General features: G+C 52.0%; 10 protein-coding genes across 10 annotated transcripts; 8 read left to right on the top strand and 2 right to left on the bottom strand.

Moving 5' to 3' along the window:
• Positions 1-864: 864 nt before the first annotated feature.
• On the top strand, positions 865-2,643 carry CCOS01_07062 (guanine nucleotide exchange factor synembryn; the record flags this gene model as incomplete). The annotated part of the gene is made up of 5 exons (XM_060455229.1): positions 865-1,054; positions 1,110-1,184; positions 1,244-1,320; positions 1,370-2,475; positions 2,535-2,643. 5 exons carry the CDS (start codon positions 865-867, stop codon positions 2,641-2,643), a joined length of 1,557 nt encoding a protein of 518 aa, XP_060314929.1.
• A 1,162-nt stretch (positions 2,644-3,805) lies between these two features.
• Positions 3,806-4,673, top strand: CCOS01_07061 (chromo domain-containing protein; the record flags this gene model as incomplete). Its single annotated transcript, XM_060455228.1, has 3 exons — positions 3,806-3,882; positions 3,936-4,381; positions 4,579-4,673. The coding sequence occupies 3 exons, from the start codon at positions 3,806-3,808 to the stop codon at positions 4,671-4,673; spliced, it is 618 nt and encodes a 205-aa protein (XP_060314928.1).
• Positions 4,674-5,482: 809 nt separating this feature from the next.
• CCOS01_07060 (uncharacterized protein) lies at positions 5,483-6,415 on the top strand (the record flags this gene model as incomplete). The annotated part of the gene is made up of 2 exons (XM_060455227.1): positions 5,483-6,079; positions 6,152-6,415. The coding sequence occupies 2 exons, from the start codon at positions 5,483-5,485 to the stop codon at positions 6,413-6,415; spliced, it is 861 nt and encodes a 286-aa protein (XP_060314927.1).
• Positions 6,416-7,436: 1,021 nt separating this feature from the next.
• On the bottom strand, positions 7,437-10,534 carry CCOS01_07059 (uncharacterized protein; the record flags this gene model as incomplete). The annotated part of the gene is made up of 3 exons (XM_060455226.1): positions 7,437-8,020; positions 8,370-10,446; positions 10,508-10,534. 3 exons carry the CDS (start codon positions 10,532-10,534, stop codon positions 7,437-7,439), a joined length of 2,688 nt encoding a protein of 895 aa, XP_060314926.1.
• A 2,709-nt stretch (positions 10,535-13,243) lies between these two features.
• CCOS01_07058 (uncharacterized protein) lies at positions 13,244-14,179 on the top strand (the record flags this gene model as incomplete). The annotated part of the gene is made up of 1 exon (XM_060455225.1): positions 13,244-14,179. The coding sequence occupies one exon, from the start codon at positions 13,244-13,246 to the stop codon at positions 14,177-14,179; it is 936 nt and encodes a 311-aa protein (XP_060314925.1).
• A 755-nt stretch (positions 14,180-14,934) lies between these two features.
• On the top strand, positions 14,935-16,383 carry CCOS01_07057 (uncharacterized protein; the record flags this gene model as incomplete). The annotated part of the gene is made up of 1 exon (XM_060455224.1): positions 14,935-16,383. One exon carries the CDS (start codon positions 14,935-14,937, stop codon positions 16,381-16,383), a length of 1,449 nt encoding a protein of 482 aa, XP_060314924.1.
• Positions 16,384-17,018: 635 nt separating this feature from the next.
• On the top strand, positions 17,019-17,849 carry CCOS01_07056 (uncharacterized protein; the record flags this gene model as incomplete). Its single annotated transcript, XM_060455223.1, has 1 exon — positions 17,019-17,849. The coding sequence occupies one exon, from the start codon at positions 17,019-17,021 to the stop codon at positions 17,847-17,849; it is 831 nt and encodes a 276-aa protein (XP_060314923.1).
• Positions 17,850-19,070: 1,221 nt separating this feature from the next.
• On the top strand, positions 19,071-21,288 carry CCOS01_07055 (uncharacterized protein; the record flags this gene model as incomplete). Its single annotated transcript, XM_060455222.1, has 2 exons — positions 19,071-19,445; positions 19,510-21,288. The coding sequence occupies 2 exons, from the start codon at positions 19,071-19,073 to the stop codon at positions 21,286-21,288; spliced, it is 2,154 nt and encodes a 717-aa protein (XP_060314922.1).
• A 522-nt stretch (positions 21,289-21,810) lies between these two features.
• Positions 21,811-22,575, top strand: CCOS01_07054 (uncharacterized protein; the record flags this gene model as incomplete). The annotated part of the gene is made up of 1 exon (XM_060455221.1): positions 21,811-22,575. One exon carries the CDS (start codon positions 21,811-21,813, stop codon positions 22,573-22,575), a length of 765 nt encoding a protein of 254 aa, XP_060314921.1.
• Positions 22,576-24,056: 1,481 nt separating this feature from the next.
• CCOS01_07053 (uncharacterized protein) lies at positions 24,057-25,364 on the bottom strand (the record flags this gene model as incomplete). The annotated part of the gene is made up of 5 exons (XM_060455220.1): positions 24,057-24,438; positions 24,508-24,881; positions 24,941-25,008; positions 25,074-25,110; positions 25,185-25,364. 5 exons carry the CDS (start codon positions 25,362-25,364, stop codon positions 24,057-24,059), a joined length of 1,041 nt encoding a protein of 346 aa, XP_060314920.1.
• Positions 25,365-25,925: the final 561 nt, after the last annotated feature.

The following is a 25,925-nucleotide window of genomic DNA, read 5'->3' as shown; positions in this document are numbered from 1 at the left end:
CGTCCACGACTTCACGTAAAAACGCGAGCTGAGCGCGAAAACCACTTAAACAAGTGGCCCGTGCATGTCGTGTACCCCCGTCGTTGGCGCTGCCTGGTTGCCCGGGGGTTGGGCCGTCGACCGTCGAAGAGTGGGGCAGTGGAATGAATGGCATCCACCGCAGTCTCCAAATTCGCATCCATCGTAGTTTCCCCCGTGCCCTCCAAATGGAAGCGTTCCGCACCATAGCAACATGGAAAGTGCCCCACAGCTTCGAGCATGATGCTTACTAACGTAAGGTCAGACAGGCACTCCTGCCACAGGTGTGGCTTGCGCACCCCGTACTGCGTAAGTGCACGGTCTGTTCGCTCGCGTCAACTGCCAACTGCCTGGCGGGCCACCGAGTGCCCCTCTTCTTGTGTAACGACGGTGGAGGAACGGAAGGAAGGATTGCTGGTGTCTCACGGTCAGTCTTCCATCTGGCTCATTCCCCTTTCTCAGCCAGATACCTCGACATTCCACTACAGCCACATCTTCACTTTAACAAACGACAACACCAACAAATCAACAATATCTTCTACTTTGCACATTGAACAAGGTCGATTGGGTGTTGGCAAACTTACATCACCTACACGAATCGCAGCTGGACAGATTCAGCTATTTTTGGTGGATGCACTGCCGAACCTAAGGTAGGCCGAAATCGTCGAGGTCGGTCAGACATCAAGCCACTTGAATTCGAGATCGAGTGCCACAATCACATCCGTTGAACCGCATATCCTTTTCTCGCCACTGCAGGAAGCGGACATCTTCCATCTTGTGATCCCCAAAAGGTAATCCAATCTTGTCTTTGCATCTCACATTCCTTTCTGAAGTGTGCTGCCCATCATGGCATCCAAGTTGAAGAGAATGCTGAGCGTCAAGGAACGTAGGGTCTGCCGCAAATCAAGTGCCCCTAGCTTTGCTCGGCCGGGCTCGCCCAAGCTCCGCTCCGTTGCCGATCCCGACTACAAGCACAGCTCCGCCCGCCGTACCATGTCACAGCCCCTCGCCATGCAGGCCAACCTGGCCGGCCCTGGTAGGTTGCCCGACCAGACCAGGCCCATGAAGTTGTCTCGCTGACAATTCTTCAGCAAAACTTGAGGCTGTCACTGCTCTTATGAAGAAGTTGGAAGACGACCTGAAAAAACCCACTCTGCTCCCTCATCGTAAGTTTGATCTACGATGCAATACTTCTCTCAGTCATCCAGCTAAAATTACATCTTAGAGCGTGATGCTGCTCTTGAAGAGCTAAAGATCTATGGGCGGGACCCTACCAACGCTGATCCTATCTTTACACCAGAGGTCATCCCATCTGCCTCCTACGAGTGCTGTTGATACTAATAGACTACAGGGTATCGAGATGCTCACAAGACATGCCTTCGTAAGCCCGTCAAACTCTACGGCAAGGGCAGCTTTGAGAGTTTTGGCCAACACGATGCTATTGAATCCTCAGGCTCGCCAAACATTTGTTGACCTTGGCTACGAGGACCAAGCTTGCAGGAGATTGAAGAATGACAGCTTCGACGATGAATTCCTTGTCTCCAGGGTCTTGTTCCTCACCACCTACGGAACCAAAATCGATCTTCTTGCTCTGATTCAGAAACATAGGTTGGCCGATATCGTGATTGAGAACCTTTCCAAGCACCAAAAGCGCCTGGGAAGTTCTCAGACCCATGTATCAGCCGATCCCATGGAAGACATGGCGCTCAACGAGACTTTGAAGCTGCTTTTCAACGTCTCGCATTTTTGCCCCTCCGAAGTGGCGGCATTTACAGGCGCCATTCCACACATCGTTGCACTACTTTGGAAGCATGATATTCCCTCCAACAAACCGCTCGACCCGCCATTCAATACCCTTGTCAACGCTTTGCTGGATCTCAAGTTAGAGGACAAAGATGTCCAGGGGGCTCTTTATCCCAAGAGTGAACCTGCAAAGGTAGCGGATCGCTTTATTGAGATACTGGACGCGGCTCTGAAGGCATATCCCGATAATGAACTGGAGCAGCTGGTAACGCCGCTGATAGGTGTCTTGCGGCGTGTGCACGATGGCGCTCCTGACGCTGCCAAGACATCTATTAGGAAGAAGCTTCTTCCTACTGAGCAGGATAGAAAGGAGGTTCTTGGCCGCGGTACTTCATTGACATCACGCTTATTGCGCAACTCTACCAACCCCCTGACCCCCCACCTTCGGGAGGCCATCTCCTATCTTCTCTTCGACATGTCAGACCAGGATGCTTCAAAGTTTGTTGAGAACGTTGGTTACGGCTTTGCATCAGGCTTCCTGTTCCAGAAAAACATTCCCATTCCTGCCAGTGCTGCTGAAGCGTTCAGCACGGGCGAGGAGCAGCGGCCTGTCAATCCCATTACGGGACAATTCATTGACAAGGAAAAACACGTTGAACTTCCGGAGATGACAGAAGAAGAAAAAGAGAGAGAGGCAGAGAGACTATACGTCCTGTTTGAAAGGCAAGATGGCACTTGCCCCACGACTCGGACACATGCTAACAGATCATTAGGCTCAAGAAGACAGGCGTCGTTGATATTCAGAACCCCGTGGAGCAGGCGGCGAGGTCAGGACAACTTCATGATTTTGGAGATAAGCGAGTGGAGGAGCTCGACGATTAAGATGAAGCATAGCATAGGGACAGGCTTAACTTGTCAAAGAATAGCATACGTGCATCAGGCATTGGCGTAGTCATTCAAGGTACCTTAGCTTGAAACAACTTTTGGTGGTCTTGATTCCGCGATGGATTGATATGAGCAAAGGTCCGGCTGGCTTTATTTCTACCATCTGGTGTGACTCCCATCCAACCCTACCTGAGGCTTTCCCAGACCGTTTTCCGCCCCAGCAGGCCTGGCCATGTCAAGTTAAGGTCGCCCCTACTAGAATTAAAGTTCAGAAGCAAAGGCGCGAGCTGTACTTGATCCCGATTTTCCAGACCTGCGTTGAGAGAGAGGTGAGTGCATCTCAGCTGCTTTCGCCCGTTAGTCAGACGACAGTGAGTAGCGAACAGTTGCTCGTGCTCAGTATATTTTCACAAAGATCCCTCAAGATGGTTTCTTTGTTCCCATCCCAGACTTCTTGTTCGCCCTTGCATCTCGCTCCCGCAGGCAAGGTACCTTCTAGTAATAAACACCTGACCAAAACTGGACGGTTCCGGTGCATTGTTGGCATCCTGGTCCTTTGAAGCACGGTATTGAGGTAATAATCAATTGTAGGTACGAGTGGAATTGTCTCGAGGCTGGTGTACTACCGATATGCCCGTTCGTCGTGGCTAGTTAGCTTTTGGCTTGAATTTTCCAATTTCCTGATTTAAATTCCAACTCGAGCACTTGCCAGATGGCTCAACTGGTCAGTTCACCGGACGGACTTACTTTCCATTAACTTAGAACCCCAGGCCTGGTGTGAGGGAAAGAAAGAGATGTAGGTATACGTCCACCTTCCATCAAACTCGCCCGAGAGGATCTTTTTCCCAAGCAACTGCCTTCCTTTTCTGGATTGCCCCCCCCCCCCCTCGGACCTTCCTCGGCTCAGTCAGGTCGTTGAGGCTCTTTCCTTGGGTAATGGTTTTCCGACTCGGCAACCTCGCCCTACTTCCAACTTGAGTAGACTGGGTGGATAGGAGCTTCTTCCTCCTTCCATCACTACCCAAGCTATCTAACTCAAGATAGACGAAGGTGCACGGATTTCTCACTCTGATCCTTCCGGGCAGCTTCGCTAGATTCCACCTTCTGTCTAGACAAGGTATCCAACTCAAGAATCTCGTCACGACCATCCCCATTTACGATGTCGGTGCCACTGGTCTTCAAGGGCCGAGAGGTTGCAATGACCCAGAACGAGCTTGCCGCCTCCTCGGCTGCAGCGTGAGTTTTCGGCCCCCCCGTTGTTTCCCTCACTAACGCCAAGGTCTATACAGCAAAGCGAACGGCGCCGAGAATCAGGACGAAGATGACCTGATCCCGAAGATCGAGTCCGACTTGGTCGAGCCTGTTGGTGCCTCCGAGAAGTCGGCCAGCAGAAAGCGCCAGTCCAGCCAACCCGCCACCAGCAAAGCTAGCAAGAGACGTAAGTTGCTTGAAGGCCAAAAGCCTCTGGATGGGTCTGCTCAGAGTGTCCGAGCCTCGATCGAGAACAGAGCCGCGCCTGCTATGAAGAAAGGACTTCCTCTAGATGCTTCCGACTCTGATGAGGAAGACGGTCCCGACGATCACGGTCCTAGTGATACTGAGAGAGATGATGGTTCCCCTCCGCCGGTGCAAGCTCCTAAGAAGCGCGGTCGTCCCAGAAAGACTACCAACGCTGTCTCGATCAAGTCCAAGAAACCTACTGGTAACCAGATTCCCGCTGGACCAATCACCAAAGGTAAGTCTAAAAGTGGATTCACTTGCGTTCTGGTCGTCTTCGCCTACTTTTACCCGTTCTAACCTCTCTGATACGTTAGCCACTGCTCTTCGTCGGTCTACTCGTGCTTCTACCGTAGAGAAGGCAGTTACTGAGAAAAAGGTAGCAGTACCCTCACGCCTAACTTCAAGACCGCATTAAGATTGACACCCTGACAGGCCGTGACGACATACGGCCGAGGCGTCGCTCGCCCCAAGAAGGCTACGAGGAAGAGCCCTGTAAAAGGCACCTCGAGTTCTCCTACTTATTCTGAGGAGTTCTACGTCGTTGAGAGGATCGTTGGCGCACGCGTTGACCCCAAGACCAAGGTGCAGATGTACATGGTGAAGTGGAAGGGATACGGCTCGAACCAGAATACATGGGAGCCAAAGGGAAACTTAAGCAAGTGCGCTGCTCTCATCAAGAGCTTCAATGCTTCTCAAAAGAAGGAGAAGAGAAAGAAGTGAACAGCTTTCTGTCGTCATCAAGATAGGCGGGTTGTTGCTGGCGTTACTGATACTTATCGGTATTTCGAGTTCATTTGGGTTTCATGGTTTCTAGGCGTTGAGTGGAAACGACATCGGCTTAGAGGAAGCTTTCGACAAGGTATGCAGAGGAATTTCCAACGAAAATCCGACGATTGTATCCCAAGTTGGTTCATACGGCGAAGTTGGAACTGCTCACTCGCGATTCAATGGGACTTTGACGGACGGACAGTGCTGCGCAGGGATGACGTGGGGTGGTGTAGCTAGGATTTCACAGGCCTGAGATTGGTCAGCTCCTGCAGCTAAGCTCTCCACTTGAAATTCCCCGACTGGTTTAATTCACTGCCCCCTTACCTCCATCTCAGGGTTCACAGTGACCTCAACCCTTCCTTCAACGTGTCCGCCGGGTGGCTCTCAACATCTGCTGACTTTTTTTTTTTCTTCACTTCACTGCTCTGCTCTCCCCAGTGAATTTGTCGCAACTTCTGCCATATAGCCTGACGACACGACATCCGAAGACGGCCGACGCATAGATTGAGCCAATACCAAGTACAAGCTTGTCCCGTGTTCCCCGTCGTCAGACACCCCAGCCGCAGTCATGGACGCCGTCCGCTCCGCCCTCCAGCCTGTCACCCATAACCTCCCGGCCCCGATCCGCGACCTCGGCGTCTCCATCATCGGCGAGCACTGCTACAAGTCACTCCTGCTGGACATCAACGTTGAAGATGTAGACTGCATCAAGCTCGGCCTATCCAAGGGCATTGGCCTCGGCATCGTCGGCGTCTCGAGCATTGTCAAGCTGCCGCAGATCCGCAAGCTCACCTCGTCGCAGTCGGGCGAGGGCATCTCGGTGCTGTCGTACCTCCTCGAGACGGCCTCCTACCTCGTCTCGCTGGCCTACAACTACCGCAACCAGTTCCCCTTTAGCACCTACGGCGAGACGGCGCTCATCATGGGCCAGAATGTCATCATCACCGTCTTGGTGCTCAACTATACCGGCCGCGCGAGCCTGGCTGCCGTGTTTGTGACGGCGTTGGCCGTTGCACTGGGAACGCTTTTTGCCGGGAGCTTGGTCGACATGCAGACGTTGGGATACCTGCAGGCTGGCGCGGGCGTGTTGAGCGTCGCTAGCAAGGTTCCCCAGATCCTGGCGATTTGGTCCGAGGGCGGCACCGGGCAGCTTAGTGCATTCGCTGTAAGTCGATTGCTCCTCGCCCCGTGTGGGAAGCCTCGAAAGGATTCAGGTGCTAATACGTGTAATCAACAGGTCTTCAACTACCTCGCCGGCTCCCTCTCCCGCATCTTCACCACACTCCAGGAGGTCGACGACAAGCTCATCCTGTACAACTTCATCGCCGGCTTCCTCCTCAACGCCGTCCTCGCGTCCCAGATGGCGTACTATTGGAATGCGCCCTCCAAGAAGGCCAAGGGCAAGCAGAAAGTTCCCATCCCCGCTGCCCCTTCCACCGGTTCCTCGTCGGCTACTTCGACGCCCGCCAAGAAGGGTCCCAGCACCCGCCGTCGCGGTTGAGTGCGTGGTTCTCTCGAAAGGGGTAGGCTTTCCCCTTTGAAGGCGGCTAGAGCGTTTAGATACCATGTTGTTGCTTCTATAATACAGTGAGCACATTTAAGAACTTATTCCACTTGCGTACCCTTCGTGAACAGCCTCTTTATTGACGTTTTTAATCTCGGGTTCCAGAGGGCTCTGTACCGTTTGCATGTACTCGACACGTGAGGTTGCCACAGCCTTGCTCAAACGGCTGGACTAAGCAAGGTATCGTCAATGTTGTTCGACTTGGTGCAGCCAGCCCGAAGCATTATCAACCCCAGTAGACCGGGTACCCTCGGAATTTCCGTGATGAGAGAGAGAGAGAGAGAGAGAGCTGCGTCCAAGATTTGTGTTCCAACCCAAGCAAGGACCCGGAGCCTCAGCCTTTCTATTAAACAAGAGCCCCTTGCCTGTGCAGGTTGTGTATGGTATGCCAGAGCGCCGCTTTACATACTATAGCCTACAGGCCCGCCGAAGATTAATCGAAGTGACGATACAGAGGCTGTATCTCATCGCTCGTTGCGCCGCAGCTGTTGACCTGGCTTGTTAACGTTACCGAACTCCCTTGGTTGAGGCGCTTCCATGCGGCTGTTCACGGGCAGATGTGTCACGAAGGGTGTCAAACGAGATATGGAATCGACGGAGTGTGTATTACGAGGCCTCCGGTGAGGTACGAGGTCGTATGGCATTAACGGCGTCGCATTTCCCCCCTGTAGTCAGGGTTCTTCTTCTCCCCCTCGGCCGCCCACCATCGCCATCACCACACAATCCCCGCCCTCCATCTATCTTTTCTCGCGCCCGCCCAAAATAAAGAGAAACAAAACCGTAAAAGACGTTGGCAAAACTAGGTATGCCCTTAGGCAGGGACCCCCCACTTCTCGTGGTATCGTAGTCTGCTATCCAAATTAGAATCCTGTTCACGAGGAGATTGAGTGCTAAGAAAAGGGGCAACTTACATGCTCGCACAAACGACAAAAAAGAAAAGCCGGTCACACTTCGGCGCTCAACCGCGCAGAGAGAGGAACGCGACCAATCCCCCCACGAAAGCCACAACCCACAGCGCCATGCCGACAAGCAGCATGATGCGCAGGTTGCGTCTCTGGTGGAACGAGAGGCCGGTGCACTCTCCGCCGGTGAGGCCCGCCAACACCCGATCCCACGACCAGACAAGGGTGACGGCCCCCACGAACGGCAGCAACAGGGTCGCCCCCATCACCGCGTAGTAGAAGGCCGCCTGGCGACGGACCGCACCCCGCGAGAGAGGGGTCTGGTCCCGGACGGTCGCCGCCATGTCCGCGAGCTCGGTATCCGTGCCCCGGCCGCCGAGTTGACGGACGGCCTGGAGGGCACGGTACCTCTCCATCACCTCGGAGGAGTAGAGGTGGGGAGAGGCCCGGCGGCCCGCAGACTGGTCGATGGCGAGGGCCTCCGCCGCAGCTTGGTGGCTGATGCTTGCCATCTTGCTGGGGGTGGAGACCCTCTCCCTCGCCCTCGCCTGGTCGGTGGTTGTTTGGGGGCGCGACGCCGACGAGTGCTGGGTTGGGAAGTACTCGCGGGTCGGCCGCCCAAACGGGTGCTGTTGGCGATCTAGAAGCAGTTGAGGTTAGCCAGCGAGTTCCTGCGAGCCTAAAATGAAAAGCAAAGGACTTGCTTCAAGCAGGGTGGTTTGCTCCCCCCGAAGTATCTTCGAGCTTTTTTTCTTCGAACAAAATTCGAACAGAGATTCGAACGGGATCTTGGAAGGAGGTGGGAGAGGTTTGGAGCCGAGGTCTTTTTTTGGTTGTTTATAGATTGGGTGACCAACCCTCGGTTTGGAGAGTGTTGTTTATGGAAAGAAGAAGAGGAAAGAAGGCAATAGAGCGAGGGAGGAGGGGAGGGCTTTATGTAGATATTGGGAGGGTAGTAAGGCATAGAAATGCGGAGACTAGAGACTTACCAATGAAGATGGTACGGCGATCGATGCCTTGGTTCTCGGTGCGGGAGAAGAATGATCTTGTAGAGTTCTTTCTCAAGGCGGGGCGAGGATAGACGTGGCTACCGCCGTTTGAGGAATAAGGCCGGCCGGGGGAGATGATGTGTCCTGAAAGAGTATGGTCCTCGAGGCCGCTTGCGCGACGGAAAGCTTGAAGCTTGGCTGCGTCCTCACGGGGGACCAGGGGAAACGGCAGGTTAGCATACTCGTTGCGGCTGGGCTCGGCTGCCTCTTCATGAACCTGTGCTCGATGGTTCCGGACGCGATCCCAAGAGAAGTCTGGATAGGGAGCTGGCATGGGATCGAGCTCGATCTCCTCCCAGCCGTCTTGTCTTCGCTGTCTATTCTGCAGTGCGCGCGCAGGAGGCGATAGATAGGAAGGAGAGGCAGAACGAGAGGGGATCGACGGTAGAGGGGTCGACGTCTCCCACCATGCTCTCGCCCGGGTGGTGGAGGGCTCGCGGCCTTTGTAGGAAGTAGTGTGGTGAGCGACAGGATGCTGTTGTTGATGCTGAACCAGAAGTGCATCTGAGACGTTGGCAATGCTGCTACCAGTCATGACTCTGCCCATAAAGCCTGTAGGGAACTCGCGGTCATCGGTGACAGTTCGCCAGTCTTCATCTCCCTCCAAGCCAGTCCGTTCCTCTCCATCTTCTGAGGCAACTGTGGCCATGCGCGTGTGATCGATGGCGTTGTATGGCTCTGTTGCTTGCATGCCGATCTCATCTCCGGTGAATGGGGCTGGAGCAGGAACGGGAACCTTGATACCGGATTGGGTGATCTGCCAGTCGGGCTGAATAGCTGGGGCATGGTAGAAGTCGTTCTTTTGCTGATCAGAGCTGCTGTGATAGGGTGACTGACGTGGATTCTGAAGGTGTGAATGACGAACACGGCTGATGAGACCACTGGATGGCTGGCTGAGACCAGTGACGTGGTGAAGCGCACGAGAAACTTCTTTCTCGGCATGAGGGCGTAGAAAGACCTTCTCTTTGCCAGGCTCAGACTGCTCGACATTGTGCTCCGAAGCATGAGACGATGCGTTGGAGAAAGCATGGAAGGGGTTCAACAACTTGACTGGAGCCTTTCCTTTGTCCAGGTTGGTGACCTCATCTTCGGAATAGCCAGAGGCGTCTCCATCATACTCAGAATCAGACTCTGATGTTTGCTCGACTGTGGGGACAGGCTGGTCAGCAGGGATCGAGGGAGGGGGTAGAACACCACGATCGATGAAGATAGGTAAGTGGTTGCTCTGGTTGCCAGGCTGTAAGGCTTCGTGATCAAGAAAGATGGGATACTGAGTTCCGTTCAAGCCAGAAAGGTGAGTTGTGTTGAAATAACCAGAAGGAGTCTCTTTCTTGACGACGTCGTCAATGTGGGAAGATTGGTCTGCTTCCTCGGTATGCCATGAGGGACTTGCTGCAACTGGGGGCGAAAGAATAGGGGAAGAGGCCAAAATAGGCGAGGACCTTGGCTCTATCTTGATTTTGTTCATGGAACCGTGGTCAATGGAGGCTAGACTGTAGTCATCACCATCTTCTGGGTAGAATGAGGAGGCATCTGGGTACTCAGTGGCGACATGCTGGCTGTCGAAAGGATCATCGATGGAATCTTGTCGGTCATGCTGCTCCTTGAACTCATGTAAGGACAAATTCGAATAATCAATGAAGGCGTTCTCATCATCCGACAGGTATGGAGAGGAAGATCTTTGAGGACCATGGTCTGTCGTCTGAGCTTGAGACACGACAGTAGAAGGCGAAGTTTGCTTGTCGACCTTGCTCTGCTGGCTAGATGCATTCGGCTCGGCAAGTAGCTCGAGGCTCTTCGGCTCCTTCTGACCCTTAGAGTCTTGAAACTGGCTAGAGGAATTGTTCGAGGCACTTAAAATGTCTTCGACTTGCTCCTCCGTGAGCTGCTCTTCATCGCCTAGCTGTCCATCGAACTCAATGGGGATCTTGGGAGTTGGAGGAGCAATGTGTCGATGAGCTTCATTGAACGAAGCATAAAGGGCCTTGTTCGGGGTGAGAGACCGCTTGGAAGGTCGCTAGACAAGGTTAGTATGATACCCTCAATGTTAAAATTAATGAGCGACAAAGATATCTCACCTCTTTGATCCCTTGATTGTCAGACATCTTTTGCGACGTGAGATCTGCTTTCTGCTGAAAGAGATGGATTGTCTCGGGGCAAGGATGAAAGAAGTGGGATGAAACAGTAGAATCGTGCTTCCAAAAGAGATCGCCGATGAGGCAGGGCAGTTATCGCTGCTGTTCGAGAGTATTCGATTCGCGAGTAACCTCTGTTGTCGTCTGTGATATCGCAGGAAACTCAAGCCTAGACAGGGAGAAGGAAAGCGGTCAAAAATAGTCGTTGGACAAGTGATGGAATGTCAACTTTTCCCAAAGGTCAAGGTGAAGCGACGTGAGTATGCCGAACTGGCGGTACAAACTTGATACCTAGGGCGAATTGTTTCAATGACGCTCCCAATGTAGAAGTGCTCTGGCGAGTCCGTAGATTGCTTGACTGTCTCGCGCCCCGAGACCTTTGACGTACTGAAATAGTTGCTTGTGCTTGAAATCTTGGAAGTCCTCAAGTGAATGCTTGAAAAGCTCAGTAAGTTGGATAAGCAAGGTGAAGGTGCGGATAGTAATGAGTATCTCTGAAACAATTTCAGAAAGGCGCATTTCCTGGGGGAGAAGGGTGAGGAATTTTGCAAGAAGCAGACAAAAGGGTAGCTCATTGACAAAAGTGATTGGTATCAAGAAAGAAGAGTGAGGAATGCGAGAAGGTTGCATGTGAGATGGATATCGTGCAATGAGAAGGGTTAGAAGGGGACGGGAGAGGAGAAGGATTCAAGGCAAGCTGGTGAAATAGCTGCTGCTGTGTGAGAGAGAAATCCAGCAGCGTGACTTCCTGCGAAGTGGGAAATGAGGAAGAATTTTTCAACGCGGTGCGATTCTGTTTTCTAAGAAAAAAAACCAAAAATCCGTTCAACCGGGCAGACGTGATGCCAAACTCGAGATATCAACAAAGCCCAAGGTGTAGAATGGATGTGGGTCCCAACACCTCCCACCTCCTATCAGCAGCTGTAAACTGCCCTTCGAGGCAATCAGGCGACGAGGATGCTTTATCTTTTTTCTTTCCCAAACCTCAAGACAAGGCTTTGAATTTTCATAATTTGGCATTGGCAGTAAGATACTTCAGGTTATTATCCGTTTAGCATAGTACACCCCATGTCTCATACAAGTTGGTCTCGAGGATTACTACACCGTTTACGCGGATCCGTTTTGTACTTACGTTTTCAGCCAGGAGCAACATTAGCATGACGATGAGAATTCCGAGAACTCAGAATTCATGAGAATGTTGAGTCCACATCACGAACATGGGTAACAAACGGTCTCGAGTGTATCTTCTATCCCATAGTTGAACCACCAGCGTGTGAACGGTATCGAGGAAGGAAAAACGACATTTGAACATGAATGCCGCATATATTCTGGCTTAAAAATATGGCGAGGGGCATGTTATATCTGCACGATTTTGTAGATGCTAGGCTACTCACAAGTACCCATACGGAGAAGACAAAATTCCAAGAAAGAAAAGCGCCCAGCCCAGCCGTAACGTGTGCTGCTATCCAGTCATTTGCTTGACTACCGTAAATAGACAGAAGCCACGGAGTTCAATAGAGATTCAGACAGAAAAGCGAAAAAGGATATGTGGGAGGTTTGATGGCGAGTGTGCGAGCATCTGTTGCGCGGGCAACGTGAAGTATCGCGGACTCTTATGCTGTAAGGAAGGAACGAGATGTCGTTAGATGAAGCAGGCACGACCGAATCGTTCGCAGATCCACTTATTTTCCGATGGCCTAGACTCAAAACCGTTAGTTCTTTGATCGGTGATAGGTGATAAAGATGAGCGATAAGACAGTGCCCAGGCACCTCATGATGAACCCCCTGTCAATGGACCCTGTTGGACTTCCTCCTTCTGACAAGGCAAGCCAGCCTCCAGATGGCCATTGCTTTGATTCCTTCTTCTATCATCCGTGTGTCGGCATGTCTGGGCCGAATCCACTGCTACCAGCTCATACACCTTGGCATTGATGAAGGTATTCCAGGATATCTGCGACGAGCTGAGCGCCTCAATATTTTCAGGGTCTGTCAGCCTTCAGGGACCATCTAGTGCATCGGCAACGCAGCACCCGAGACCTTGGTATCCCTCCGTCCATCATCTACCATTTTGGGGGTTTCCGAGTCCAACTCACGATGTCCAGTCGAAGCGTGCGTCCCATCGGCTTCAACTTGGCGGAGGAGTGTACGTTGCGATTTCTGCTGATCGTGGAAATCGAGCTGCTAGTGCGCAACCGATCGACGGCAGACGAAACGCACCCCCTCATCGAATTATTAATGTTCTTGGGACGGCATCACAGCATCATCCCCCAAAGTGACGAAGACCTCCAATTTCTCCACTTCTACCAAGAGGGGAAGTCGGGATATAGGTTCCATGGAGTCTCGTCGAAGCCGCAGAGAAGAGTCAAGCAGATAGAGTTCGACCTGCCCGCAGTCTGTGCTCGTCTCGTCCGAGCCTAGAAGACCGAAAAATCAAGATTGACAGGCGCAAGTAGTCAATGTGTTGCGGGCCTCATAAGCCAGCATTGCGAGATTACATCGTTCTTCGGTTGGACTTGGACTTTTGCTTGGTGGACATGGAGAGGCGAACAAGCAAGATCCTGAAAAACACCGGCTGAGACAGCAAAGATCGGCACCGAATTCAATAACCGGGACACATCCCTGACGAAGACAGGGCGAAAAGCATTGTTTCGTCCCCGAGTGTCACGTATGCACCAGCAAATGCCGCTGTCAATCAACTGGACCCTCGTTTCCTGGGTGGTCGCTGTTTTGTTGCTTGATGCATCAACAATATCTTGTCGGAATCCTTGGTGCATCGCAAACACATCGCATAGCATAGCATCGCAGCGCAGCGCGGCGCAGCCAAGGAGTGTTGTCTGGATGCAGTACGCAGGCCCGACTGGACGAGGTGCAGGAGTCAGATTCCCGGTCACGGTCTCCCTTGCCTTCCGACTGGGTTTGCATCGGAGGATGTTCCGTGGGTCTCGCCGAGCCGTCATGGATGATGGACAAGTTGTCAAGTCGGCGACAGCAACAAAGCAGCAAAGGAGCGGCTGGGCGGTTGCTTCAGTGGATGGCAATTTCTTGAAAAACCGAGGGTTGGAAAGCCTCATTAAAAGGAGGCGACGACAGTCGACGTGGGAGGGACAGATGCACGGAGATGAGGCAACCAATGAGCGACTGAGACCGAGGCTGCAGAACCAATCATGGGCGGCAAAATTCCAGCCCCTTTGCCGAATCCAGATCTTGATGAACACCCGCTCCCTCGTCCTCGACTTTTTCGCCTCCTCCTCCCCCGATGGCTTCGCCCACCTGTCACGAACCCCACCGCCCTCGCATGCCTCAACCTGGGATCTTTCTTCCAATCCCGTGTGCAGTCGGCGAACCATCGACTTGGGGCGGACTTGCAATTCCCATTGTTTGGCGGCTACGGATACATACACGCACGCAGAGGGCAATACCTATACTCCGTGTGCATACACTTCCACACCCTCATACCTTGCACCGTGGGTGAGACTGGACGACGAGAAAGAGGTAGCGGTCGAGCTGACCGTCTGTTTAGGTATTGTTGCTGCACACAACTCGAGACAGCAGCATAACCTTACCCTGCCCGCTATATCATCATATGCATGCACGCACTATCAATGTCTTGCCTGACAAGCACCATCTCACAGTTGAGGCGGGCAATAGCAGCGGTGGACAAGGTTGGGAAGTCTATCCGTACCCAGAGCTTACTGTGTAGGTTCGTCGAGTTCCAACGCCAACCCGCCTGGAAACGCCACGTTCCTTGCACCGGTCGGGGGATGGCAGCGATGGACCTCGCACTAAATCTGCGATGCGCAACGCCGCACACGCATATCCGTCTTAGCTCCCTCACACCGCTCGTACGACGGTGTCCGCTGCCCGGCTCCCGTCCACCCAAACCTCTCGGTTGCTTCGAGTCGCCCTCGTCCCGCTGGTTGGGATTCTGCAGATGAGCAAGCCAAGGGGGGCCTAGACGGGCCATGCAACGCTGTCCTGCCCTGAGCTGGGTCTCTCCATGCAGCTATGTCTGTCCAGCAGAACAGACTGGCTCTCAGAAATCGTCCTGCTGTGCCAGTCCCTCGCCTCACTTCGTCGTGCCTCGAAACTGAACCTTTGTTTCGTTTCTTTTACATGGTCCTCCCGAGCTATCCATTCCTCGTTAGTTGCCGTACGCAACCTCCAGCCGCCGGCGCCGGGCATCCTTCTCCACCGGCCTCTTTAATGCGGTTCCGGCGCACATGACACCCATACCAACAGTGGTCGCCCGTATTTCACCTTGAGCCCCCCCCGGCCTGCCACACTTCATCACACCTCCGACCTCCCGAGGTTTGCCCTTTCCCACCATTTTCGCCCTTTCCTTCCATTTTGCAATATCTCAAGAATGTTCAATGGCGTTTTGGGTGGTCGGCGGGGAGGCAAGGCCACTTTCCCAAGGTGATGGCCACGTCCTCAATTCCGATCTCTACGTTGTGGGTGGCAAAAGGAGGATTGGTCACGCTGATGAGCGCGACATCTACGACGGCAACTCTGAGTACGCACACGACGACATGCCCTTCCAGAAAAGGGCCCGTGTATCACATTTCACGTCCGACTTGGATCCTGTTTGTCCACCGCGGGGATCGATTCCCGTTCAGAACCTGTCCTTTTTAGTAATCCGAGAACAAACATCGCCAACGCCCGAGCCGGCTGAAGCCGATGTCACCTCATCGCAAATGGAGCGCACCGCCTCTGGCTTGTCCATCTCGTCCGATACAGACATTTACAGCGCCGCCAGCGAGGACGATCTAAGGCTACTCGACGACGATGTTGCGGCTAGACTTGTCGAAAATCGGTTGCAGCTTGGCCGACGTCGTACCAAGGATTCTCAGCATGAACGAATCCTGAGATCACTCATCCGACCACGATCTCGGCATGCCGAGTTCTCCATCGATAATGATGCGCTGGAAAGCATTTTCTCCGCCGCAAACGAGATCTTCTTTCACAACAGTCTATCACAGCGCGTCACTTGGGATTGGTCCCATGCATCTAGCGCCCAGTACAAGGACCACATCATCGGCACTACAGCCCTTCGACGCTCTAAAATGGGAGGCTTCGAGACTCTTATTGTCTTATCGAACCCAATCTTGAAGGACAAGCAGTACAACCGACGACTTCTCATCTCTACCTTCTTACACGAGCTCATTCATAGCTACCTTTTTATCAAATGCGGCGTTAAGGCTCGTCAATGTGGCGGTCATACCGCTGGCTTTCGACGGATTGCGGAGCTCATTGATCTCTGGGCTGGGCCGGACAACTTGCACCTACGGAACATGGAGGCGGATCTGGACCACTTCCGTGAGGACGAAGACCATGTTCCTGAAGGCGATGTGCACCCTATGGGCAGACCCTGCAGACACAACTTCCCCGCCTTTCAAGAGCACCTCAACCCCCGTCACCACACATACCACGACAACCAGACTTACGAGAGGTCTCGATACAGATCTCAGGAACGATGGGAGTATCACATCAATGACCATCGCGAGTACTTTCCAGTCAGCAGGGAGAGCAGTCCCACATCTACGACCATAACGACGACTGAGGAAGACTACGACGAAGTGGAGCCGCTTGAAGAAGGTGAGATCCGCGAGACACGTGGCCGGCTCTTCTTCCCTGGCAACTATGTTTCTAGCAGGCAGTCATCTGCCCACGAACGAAACTTTTATGACTCATACGACGGGCAATGGGCCCGTATTGATGACCGAGGGGGGATTGTCGTCTTGGGTTACGACAACGCTCCACAGCAGGCCATCCCGTCATACGTTAGGGGATGCCGAAATGCGTCTCCCACATGTGTATAGCACGTTATTCTCTTTGTCTGGATCTTATGGCGAGATGGTCTCATTAGGCGGCGAATCATATTAAGCATGGCGACGGTGTTTTACTATACAATCTTGGGGGGTGTTTCTACCCACGTCAGGTTCCTACAGGTGCATTATCATGGGTCGGCGGAAGGACTATCATAACCCATTGTAATCCATCCTTCTATAACCCTCTTCATCTAGATCTGTTATTTCAAAGCCTTGCCTAGCATGGCAACTTTACCAAGCTGTCACACTATCACTCGTTCGCTGCCGACCAGTCGCGCTGACTGTTGCCCACGCCAGCACGGCTTCGAACACCGCTATGAGGCAGTCTAAACTCCCTTCTCACTCTGCGACATCGCCGACGGTGAGAAAACTGGCTGACCGAGCCCCCGGTTTGAAACCATGCGCCTCTCTTGGTAAACGCTCTGAGGTGAGGGGATGCGTGCTTGGGCCGCGACGGTTGACCGTTGTACCAAACAGACGCACCCAAGCGCCGTCGGGACGGGATGGCGAGTAAGTGTTTACAAAACGAACATGGCAGCGACATGACAGCTCGCTGAGAAATATTTCTTTGAACCGACAAGGAGGAAAGGAAGATTGTCCACCCGCCAACTATGCTACAACTCGACATGGCGGAATCGAAGCGGGCCAGGTTTCTACCACAACAGTGCCAACATCACTCGCGGAAATCGCACAAGGATGATCACTTACCGCAACCACGGTCTTACAACATCAACGACGTTGCAATTACTCTATCCGAATCTATGTTAGGGCCGATCCCATGGTCCGCCTCCGAGAAGTCACTAAAGAACACCGTCGCCCGCGTATTAGTCGACAAGGGCACCGAAACAAGTCCCAAAGTCACTTCGGCAAGCACCGTCTTCTCCATCATGAAAGCAATCGACGATCTCTGCTTCCTAGGCTTGCTCTTCCCGACACCCCAGATCAACCACGTATCGCACCCCGTCCTTCTAGAAGTCGGACAAACGCGGGGTAGGGTGGGTTGGACGCAGCCGCTGCGGGCTAGTAGGCCCGGGGCCCCCAGCATCGTCATCCGCCTGAGCACGGTCCGTCACCGCGATGACGGCACCACCACCACCACTACCACCGGTACCGGCAAGCCGCTACCACTCAGGGAGATTGTGCAGGTTGCTGTTCACGAAATGGTGCACGCATACCTCTTGTTGCTGTCGTGTCGGAGAGATAAGTGCGATGTGGATTTTGATATTATGCACCGTGACTCTGATGGCGGGGGCCATGGGCTTGCGTTTGTTGCAGTACTCAAGGCTGTGTTGGGGCAGATTCAGAGTTTGGCGCCGGAGTTACGGGACTTTGGGTTAACTGATGAGTCTATTCATCCGTATGAGGACTTTGGGCTGGAGTTGTGGAAGAGGGGGGATAGGATCTCGTCGAGGAGCAAGGGGCAGCGTGTTTGGTGGCTCGCTGCGAAGCCTATGTAATTGGTGAGGTGTGAACAAGCCTTTTGTTTTTGGCGTTGGGTACTGGAAATGGTAGAGCGAGCAATCGCTATTGAACTTGTTCGCTAGCATAGAGTGTCTTTGCGTCACTTACTACATCACCTTTGATAGTCGGGCGTCTTGCTTGTAACTTTGGTGGCTTTTCTACGAGAACGTAATGAAGGGGATTGACAATCTACCTCACTTACAGACAAGAATTACAAGATCATATCAAACATCGACATCAGGCTCAGCAACTGGTCTTTATTCAACACACCATCTGAATGGACACTGTCTCAGGCTTCATCTTCCATTTACTCAATTCTTACTTTTTCTCAAGAAGCATCTCAAACCCGTACCTACTTGGTTGTCATGAGCGACGATCTGAGTGAGATATAACTTACTTGACAAGCTTGAGTTTCGTAATATTACCGGGTTTGGAAACTAGTCTAGCCGCTTGGCTTGTAATTGCTACTTCTAGTTACTACTTAGTCGATAATCATTGCATCTTATCGCTCAATAGACTTAGTAGCCATCCCGAAATCCACGGGAACTAAGCGTTTACTGAATCCCCACGCTTTGCAAATTAATGGATTGATTTATGCGTGCGAGTGCCTTGGCGAATTGGGATGAGCGGGAGGCTTCAGGTACCAGCCCATCGCAAACGAAGTATCTTGCTTTTGGGCGATCCGAAGGAGCCTGTAGGGGTGGTTGACTCATGGCTTCTTTCCCATTCGTCTCTAATTATTTTGACAAAGCCCATCTGAACAAGTCGTAGATCTGAGGATCAGTCGCTCGTTCGTCATCTTCCTACCAACCCACTTTAGGCCATTACACTGCCTCAGAACTTGTCGTCTTTCTCAACCTGCATCTTTATAATCAGCCGCCAGCATATCCCGTTGCAAGTCGCCAATTTAAGCATAGCTCACTTAGCCAATGGAACCACGGACAGGGTGGTCATTTTTCAGCCGACCGCCAAGACGTCCGTCTTTGGCAATTTTAGCCAGGGGTTTTTGATGCTAGCGCAATGTCTCATGCATGATCTCCTCCGTCTTACACCTCCAAGGTTCTCACCAATATTTTTATTCTGTTGCCTGTTCAGTGGAGTCCCAAAAAGAAAACAGCACATTCTACAGAATTCATGTATTTGCGACCTTTGGCACCTCATTTCGCTGTGCAAATGCCTCTTTTACAAATGCAAGAGTTGGTTTTCGATTGGCCAAGATGGATTCCCCAGACGCACCGCGTGAACAACGTCCTTTGATTACAAATCCGGCTCTGGAAGGCACAGACAAGACAAGGAAGACGCTCAAAGAACCCATTGTTCGAGAAACGACGAGTCGCGGCAACTCGATCTACGAGCCATTGCAGAACCCCGATGACGGCAACTCGGCGACGGCCCGTAGCGACAGCGGCAAGGGCAGCGATGCCGCACATGATTTCCAGAAGGTCAGCTGGACGCCGTTCGTGATCCTGGCTGATATCTGTGCGGTCGTACTCCCGGTTGGGTTTCTTATCTTTGCCTTCTTGGTGTTGAGCATCAATGGGCAGGAGACAGACGAGGCCTCTGCTGGACAATATCGCAATGCAGTCACCATTGTACGTATTCTTTATCTTGCGAGTATCCTGTTTCACAGTTCAATACTGACATGGACTCTTCCAGCTTGCTACCCTCTTTCCCATAATATTCGCGGCTATCATAGGCCGTCTCATGTCCCAAATCGCCCGTTGGAAACTCGAAAGGGGCGCCACCATGGAAGCGTTGGAACAATTGATGGGAAGCCGGACTGTCGGTGGCACGCTATTGATTCATATCCAGCTTCGGGCCGTCAACCTCCTGACGCTATCACTCATTCTGATATGGATCTTCTCGCCTCTGGGCGGCCAATCCGTCTTGCGCATGCTCGAAACCCGACCTCGAAGCGTGGTTACTCCTTCAAGTGTCGTCTATTTCGACACTGATGCCCGGTCCCAGTTTGCATCCTGGTCAGATGCTTCGCCGACGAGCTACGCGTATAACATCAATCGGATGTCCATTGTCAATGCCATGTACAATGCTCTGATTCTCAGTCCCGATGCCGTAAAGAGCGATTCCATGGATGTCTGGGGAAACGTCAAGATTCCGGCGCTATCGTCGTACGGTAATTTTGAGACAACAGAATGGCAAGACGTCCCAGCAGATAAAGAGAAGCTAGAGTTTTCATCTCTCGTCGGCGTTCCCATCACGCACGTCGCTGACGGAAACACAACCATCTTGCTGGAATCGAGCTACATGCACTTCGCATGTGACAATATCAGCGTTTCAGCGTTCTCGTACGATACCCAATCCGGCCCTTCGTTCGCCACAGCCGTCATATTCAACGAAACTTCGCTCTGTATGTCCGACCGCTGCAGAACCGTCGCCAACGGGACCTGGCAGGGTTGGAACCTCAACCAGACAACCTCCTCAGACGGCATGTCAGGATGGAACCTCGCGCTTGACAACTTTGTAGATGCGCAGTGGAATGACTACGACTGGTACAGCAAGCGCGGGCTCAGGGTCGAGGATGCCAACCGCCCCAACGTATTTACGAATGAGAAGGGAGTGGTGGCTAACCGGACGACTTTACTCTTCCAAGCGAGGGAGCAGACTAGTTCCCGCGGACCACCAGATTACACGACGTCTCGCTGCGGCGTCACACAGAAATATGTCGAGTCAAGAGTGCGTTGCTCGCGAGACTCTTCTCCTTCCACCGCTCGACAGAGTTGTAGTGTCGCGGCGCAGCGCCCTTCTCAAAAGACCCACGCCGATGAGAATATCTCCCAATTGTCCTTTACAAGAGTCTTCCGCTACGTCTCGCGGAAGCTGCCTCAAGCAACAAACCACTTTGGCTCAAGCTACACGTCGGATATCTCCTTGAACTACCTCGAGAACCCATCCTCGATCACCATGACTGGTGCAAATACGCCGCCGGAGCTGGCGAGCATCAATCCAGAGGACTTTGGGTACCGGCTTGCGCAACTTGTCAACTCGTACGTTTTCCTCAGCCAAGCTTTCTCGAACGCCCCCAGTGGAAGCGTAGATGTCAATGCCACATTTGAGCCCAATTCCACTGTTGGCGTCGACGTCGAGACTTTGGTGGAAGTCTTCCACGTCCCTAGTCTATGGATGGGCCTGTATATCGTGTCTTGTGTTATGCTTCTCCTAGGAGGTTTCACAAGTGCTGTTGTCACGCATTTTGTCCACGGGCCGGAGATTCTGGGATATGCGTCGACTGTCGTGCGGGATTCCAAATATATGGATATTTCTCCTAAAGCTGGAAGAATGGACGGCATTGATCTCGCTAGGATGTTGAAAAATCGAAGGTTAAGATATGGGTATACTCAGGTGGCGGTTGAGGGCACTGCGCTTGTAGGCGTTGGGTCACAGGAGGAAGTGGCAAGAATGAAGCAGAAACATTAAGAGGTCGTGGTGGGGTGTGGAAATGGAAATTTCTATTTTCTAGAAACGTTTGAGAGCATGTACAGCATTTATTTACAGGAGTGTCTGCTTCTATTTGCCGGTGTGATCTAGTAAAGTGTCAAGTAACTCGAATGCGATGGTCCAATTACGAGGTATCTGGGGCATGGGAGGCTCAACTCGAAAAGTCGAAGAGAAAAAACAAATACAAAGACACTGAGTCGTCAAATGTGAGCCAAAACGTAGATGACTGAAGCGTATTGTTCGTTCTTTATCTGTTGAGTACATATAGTTTGATACGGCATATACCTCAAGCCCTGGACAAAGAGGCACTTTGTTTCTAGTCTCTAGGCATAGATACCAATTAAGGACTGTACATAGACAGCGTTCGCAACTCAATATGATTAGGCTTCAAGCCCACCGAGCTTATATTACGTCGGCTGTGGTCTCTGCCCGGCTTGTGAGTGGTCTACTTCGACGCCGCCAGAGACTAGAGTACAAAACTGTCGAGACATTGCCCCAAACATGGAGGCCCAACGACCGCGCCCTCCGAATCCTTCTGAACTATGTTCCTGCATTATCCACTGGCATGGACTTGGACCTGAGCTACCAGGTCAGTACGGCACATATCGCCTTCCAGATCTAGTCGCCAACACGATCGAAAACGGGCAAGCCCTGGGCTCCTACACCAACCTAGAACATCACGATGAACTAAAGCATGCACTAATCGAAGGATTCCATGAACTCTATAACAATCGAGACCCAAGTCACTATGCTCACATTATCAGGGTGGCGTCTCTGCTCGACCATTACTTTTTCAGAGGATGGCTTACGGCGCGTCGACGACGAACAGGCATCGTGCAGTCGCATCTCAAAGTGTGTATTCGGGAGAACAACGAGGTCTGCCAAGAAATAGGCAGCGCTTCGCACGTGGAGGTGGTCAAGGAGCATGCTAGCTCGCTTCCCAGCGTTGACGTTGACATTGACTCTGCAGGAACGTGGACGATTGCGCAAATCGTTGAGCTCCTGATCCATGAGATGGCTCACGGATATTTGATCTTGTTTACGTGTCGTGGGGGCTTTGATTACGTGGCCGGCTGCTCCTTTCACCATTCCGCTGCGAGAGGCCACCACGGTCTTTACCTGCGAAAGCTGCTGAGGCATGTGTATCAGACTATCCAGGAGTGGGACGATGTGTTGAGCAACTTTGGGACAGATTGTGTACTGAGCTGTCACTGCAATGATTCAGATTCTGCGTTTGAGAGAAGTAGATCAAGCACGCCAATTTAATCAAAACAGTTGGTTGAGACGGGAGAGACTGAAAGCTACAAGAGTGTGTTCAAGATCTGTAGGTCCAATCAAGGCAGCAATTCTTTGAAGGAAAAAGTTCAGTTCAGCATATGGTTACAGAATATTTTGTTCTCTCCAAGCCTGCAGTTCCATTCTCCTTATATCAATTTCGCCGAAAGTTAGAAAAAAATATAGATTAAAAACTCCGAAAGATGCGGGAGGTTGCTTTGAATGGGGATCCTTTTGCGTTCTGGAACGTGAAGACGAGTCAAACTCCCTGCTCTGTCGCCAATTGAGACTATATCTGAGATCCATGACTGACACCCTAATTTAGAATTATTGTCTTGCTTCTTACCGTGTAATACGAGATCGGGTTGAGCCATTAAAATCCAAAGCAGTGGAGAGAGGTGACCCTGGATTGGATCTTGGCCTCAGTTTCATCTCAGCAGTTGCAAGTTGTAACTTGTAAGCCACCAAACATGTACTTAGCTTTTTTGCGCACCTGTATGAAAATTGAGGCAGCCAGCACTCATTGGATCCGTATAAAATTTACTCCGTCTTATCACAGCTTCTGAACTTTTCTAACCCAAGTTTTGACCTGCCTTATCCTCAAGGCCTTCTGTACAATGAATTGTGAACGAGACAGTGGCCATGACGCGTAAATTGCTACGACTTCCGAATGGGAGCACCACCGGACTTGAGCGATTTCAATGACACTATATAATCGCCCAAATTGGAAGAAATCAATGAGAATCCAGGATGTCCTTGCTCGCCAGTGGAGCACCCCTTGGGACCCGCAAACGGTGCAAAGCTGCAAAGGCTTGGATCAGGCTTCGACGAAAGCTGGAGCTTTCTTTCGGCAAAATTCTGCCGGTTAGACCAGTGTGGAGATGGATTCCACCAAGGGTCGCACTGGTCGTAAATTTTGGAAGAGTCGTTGTCTAGTTTCCTACGGCCGCTGTTGCTGGTGTGTAAGGGAATCTAAAGATTGAGGCTCACCACCATGTCCCACTTGGCGGCGGCAACAAAGTCGAACTAAGCAGATCTCCAACACTAGGTTGTACGAGTAGCCTTAGCGCAAGCGTCATAGAGCTAATGTTGTGTAACGTACGGGATGTCATCCTTCGTCGCCCCGTCGACATGAATGTAGTAGCGGCAGGTACTTATCAGTGACAAATGTTGGCCGAGGTAACCCGCTAACAACTAAGTTCCAGGCCGTCTTGCTGATATCAAGCCATCCGAAGCTACAGTTTCAAGCTTCAAGTCGTCTTGGAGAAAGTGATTTATGGTATTATTACTATCAATGTCTGTTGTGACTCATGGTCTGGTGGTATCCTGATGTGCCCAAACTCCCAATGCTACATTTACCCAAATTTCAGCCAGTCCCGGAAGAGATAACCCCAATTTGTTGATGGCATCTTCCAGAATGCATTATTTCATAAAAGTCGTAGGTTCCCAAAGTCCCATGTTGTTGTACATTGTTATACCATGTGCGCCGGGCTCGGCCGAATCACTTCTTCGCTGCGCTCCGTCTCCACCACATAGTTACCAAAGCTGCCGGGCTTCTCGCTCGGAGAGTTTGTCGTGTATGTCTCGACCGCTTTGGGAATGGGCGAGAGCGGCGCGTTGGACGCCGGGCTACGGCTGTGTCGGTCGACCGTCGAGGGAACAGTCCTCGAGGTCCCCGTCCGGGTGACAAGCAGGCCCATGCGGGCTGCGAGGGCTTTGAGAGGAGGCAGGCAAAGGCATACCATTGCTGCCGAAAGCTCACCGAGGGACCACATGGCGGGCTCCACGTTCCAGTAGGTGAAGTCTGGATTTATCTTCAGGAATTGGAGGCGCAAGACGGAAATGCCGACGATGCTAGAAGGAGAGAAAAAGTCAGTCAGTCAAACTCGAGCATGACAGTATCGCAATATCCGAAACACTTACAGGAATCCAAGGCTGAAGATGCCAAGCAGGTACAGCTTCTGAGTCCTCGGAAGTTTGAGCTGGATCAGCGCCGGCAGCGGCAGCAGGAAAATGAGAACGTCCGTCACGATACTGCAGGCCCCGAAGAGGTAGAATAGGACTTGCTGAGGAAGACACTTTGCCGGTACTGAGTGGTCCCAAAATCCCTCAAGGGGAATACACCATATAAAGGAGATGATCACAACGCTAAGTCCCCAAGCCCCTACGAAGATCATGGCTGCGATGTAGTACTTCTTCATATAGTGGGTGACCAGTACGCGATAATACTGGAGCAAGAATGCCATCTTGAATGACAAGTGTCCCAGGCTGTAGAAGAGAACAGATACCCAAAAGCACTAAAGCGGTTGAATTTGTCAGAGCGGGTTTGATATGATTCTGGGGCAAGGCTGCTTACTTTCATGAACCCAATCATTTCTCCTGGTGGAACCGTCTGTTGGTGTTTCCCGAGCCCATACCGCGTCACTGTCGTCGATTAGTCTGAAGTGTTCAACTCGCATATTGCAACTTGAAATGAGCCAAAAACTCACTCACTGCCTGCGAAAGACCGACGCCTAATACCGATATCTACCACAGTCAGCTTTTCCGTCAATACACCACGAAGGCTTTGCCACGGTTTGCAACCTTTGGTTCGAACTTACCAACGAGAAAGCGGCAGCCCAGTCGTCGATACCAATTCTCTTGACAATGTGGAAGCGGGTCCAGAGTCGCAGGATCAATATGCCCGTTGATATGAAGAGGCACATTGATATCACTCCCAGGACCAGGGGCGACTTATCCTCCTGCAACTGCTCGGGCGATAACTGTGGTAAAGGATCCATGTTGGGCGTATGGATGGAACGCGCGATCCGCGCTCAAAAAGAGCTTCTTGATATTTGATTTATGGGCGTGTGTTTCTCTTTCTTTCTCTCTTTCTGTCTCTCTCTTCTCCTGTCTCTCCAAAGACTGGGTCTAGGGGTCCTCTCTCCCTTGGGTTGTGCGACGTGGAAGGGTGTTTAAGGCTCGCGGGGGGTTAGGGGGCTTGTGGGGGGACTAGCCATCCCTTATAAAGATAAAGATCAAAGACTCTCATCGAAGAAAGCCGGATCTTGACCCCAAAATGTCTCAAAGCACGGTTGGCAGCGAGGCAGACCGATTCGCTTTCCTTGGCATTTGGGCTGAGAAAGAAACAATCACAAGACAGTGGCACCTACCTACATTCTTGGGCGGGCTGTAGCTGTAGCTGTAGCTGTAGCTGTAGCTGACGGCTGGCGGCTGTGGTCGACGATGGACGGTGGCTGCGAGAAGAGGTTGCGCCTTGGACGCATGCAGTCAATGGAGGCGCACGACAAAAGCAAGGGAAATTCCCATCCGTGCCACCCTTTTCTTTTCGATCGATGGGA

Source organism: Colletotrichum costaricense (assembly GCF_030867565.1).
Source record: "Colletotrichum costaricense strain IMI 309622 chromosome Unknown Scaffold_6.1, whole genome shotgun sequence".
NCBI lineage: Eukaryota > Fungi > Ascomycota > Sordariomycetes > Glomerellales > Glomerellaceae > Colletotrichum > Colletotrichum costaricense.
The sequence above is the reverse complement of the archived record's forward strand: the minus strand, read 5'-3'. Positions and strand labels throughout refer to the sequence as shown.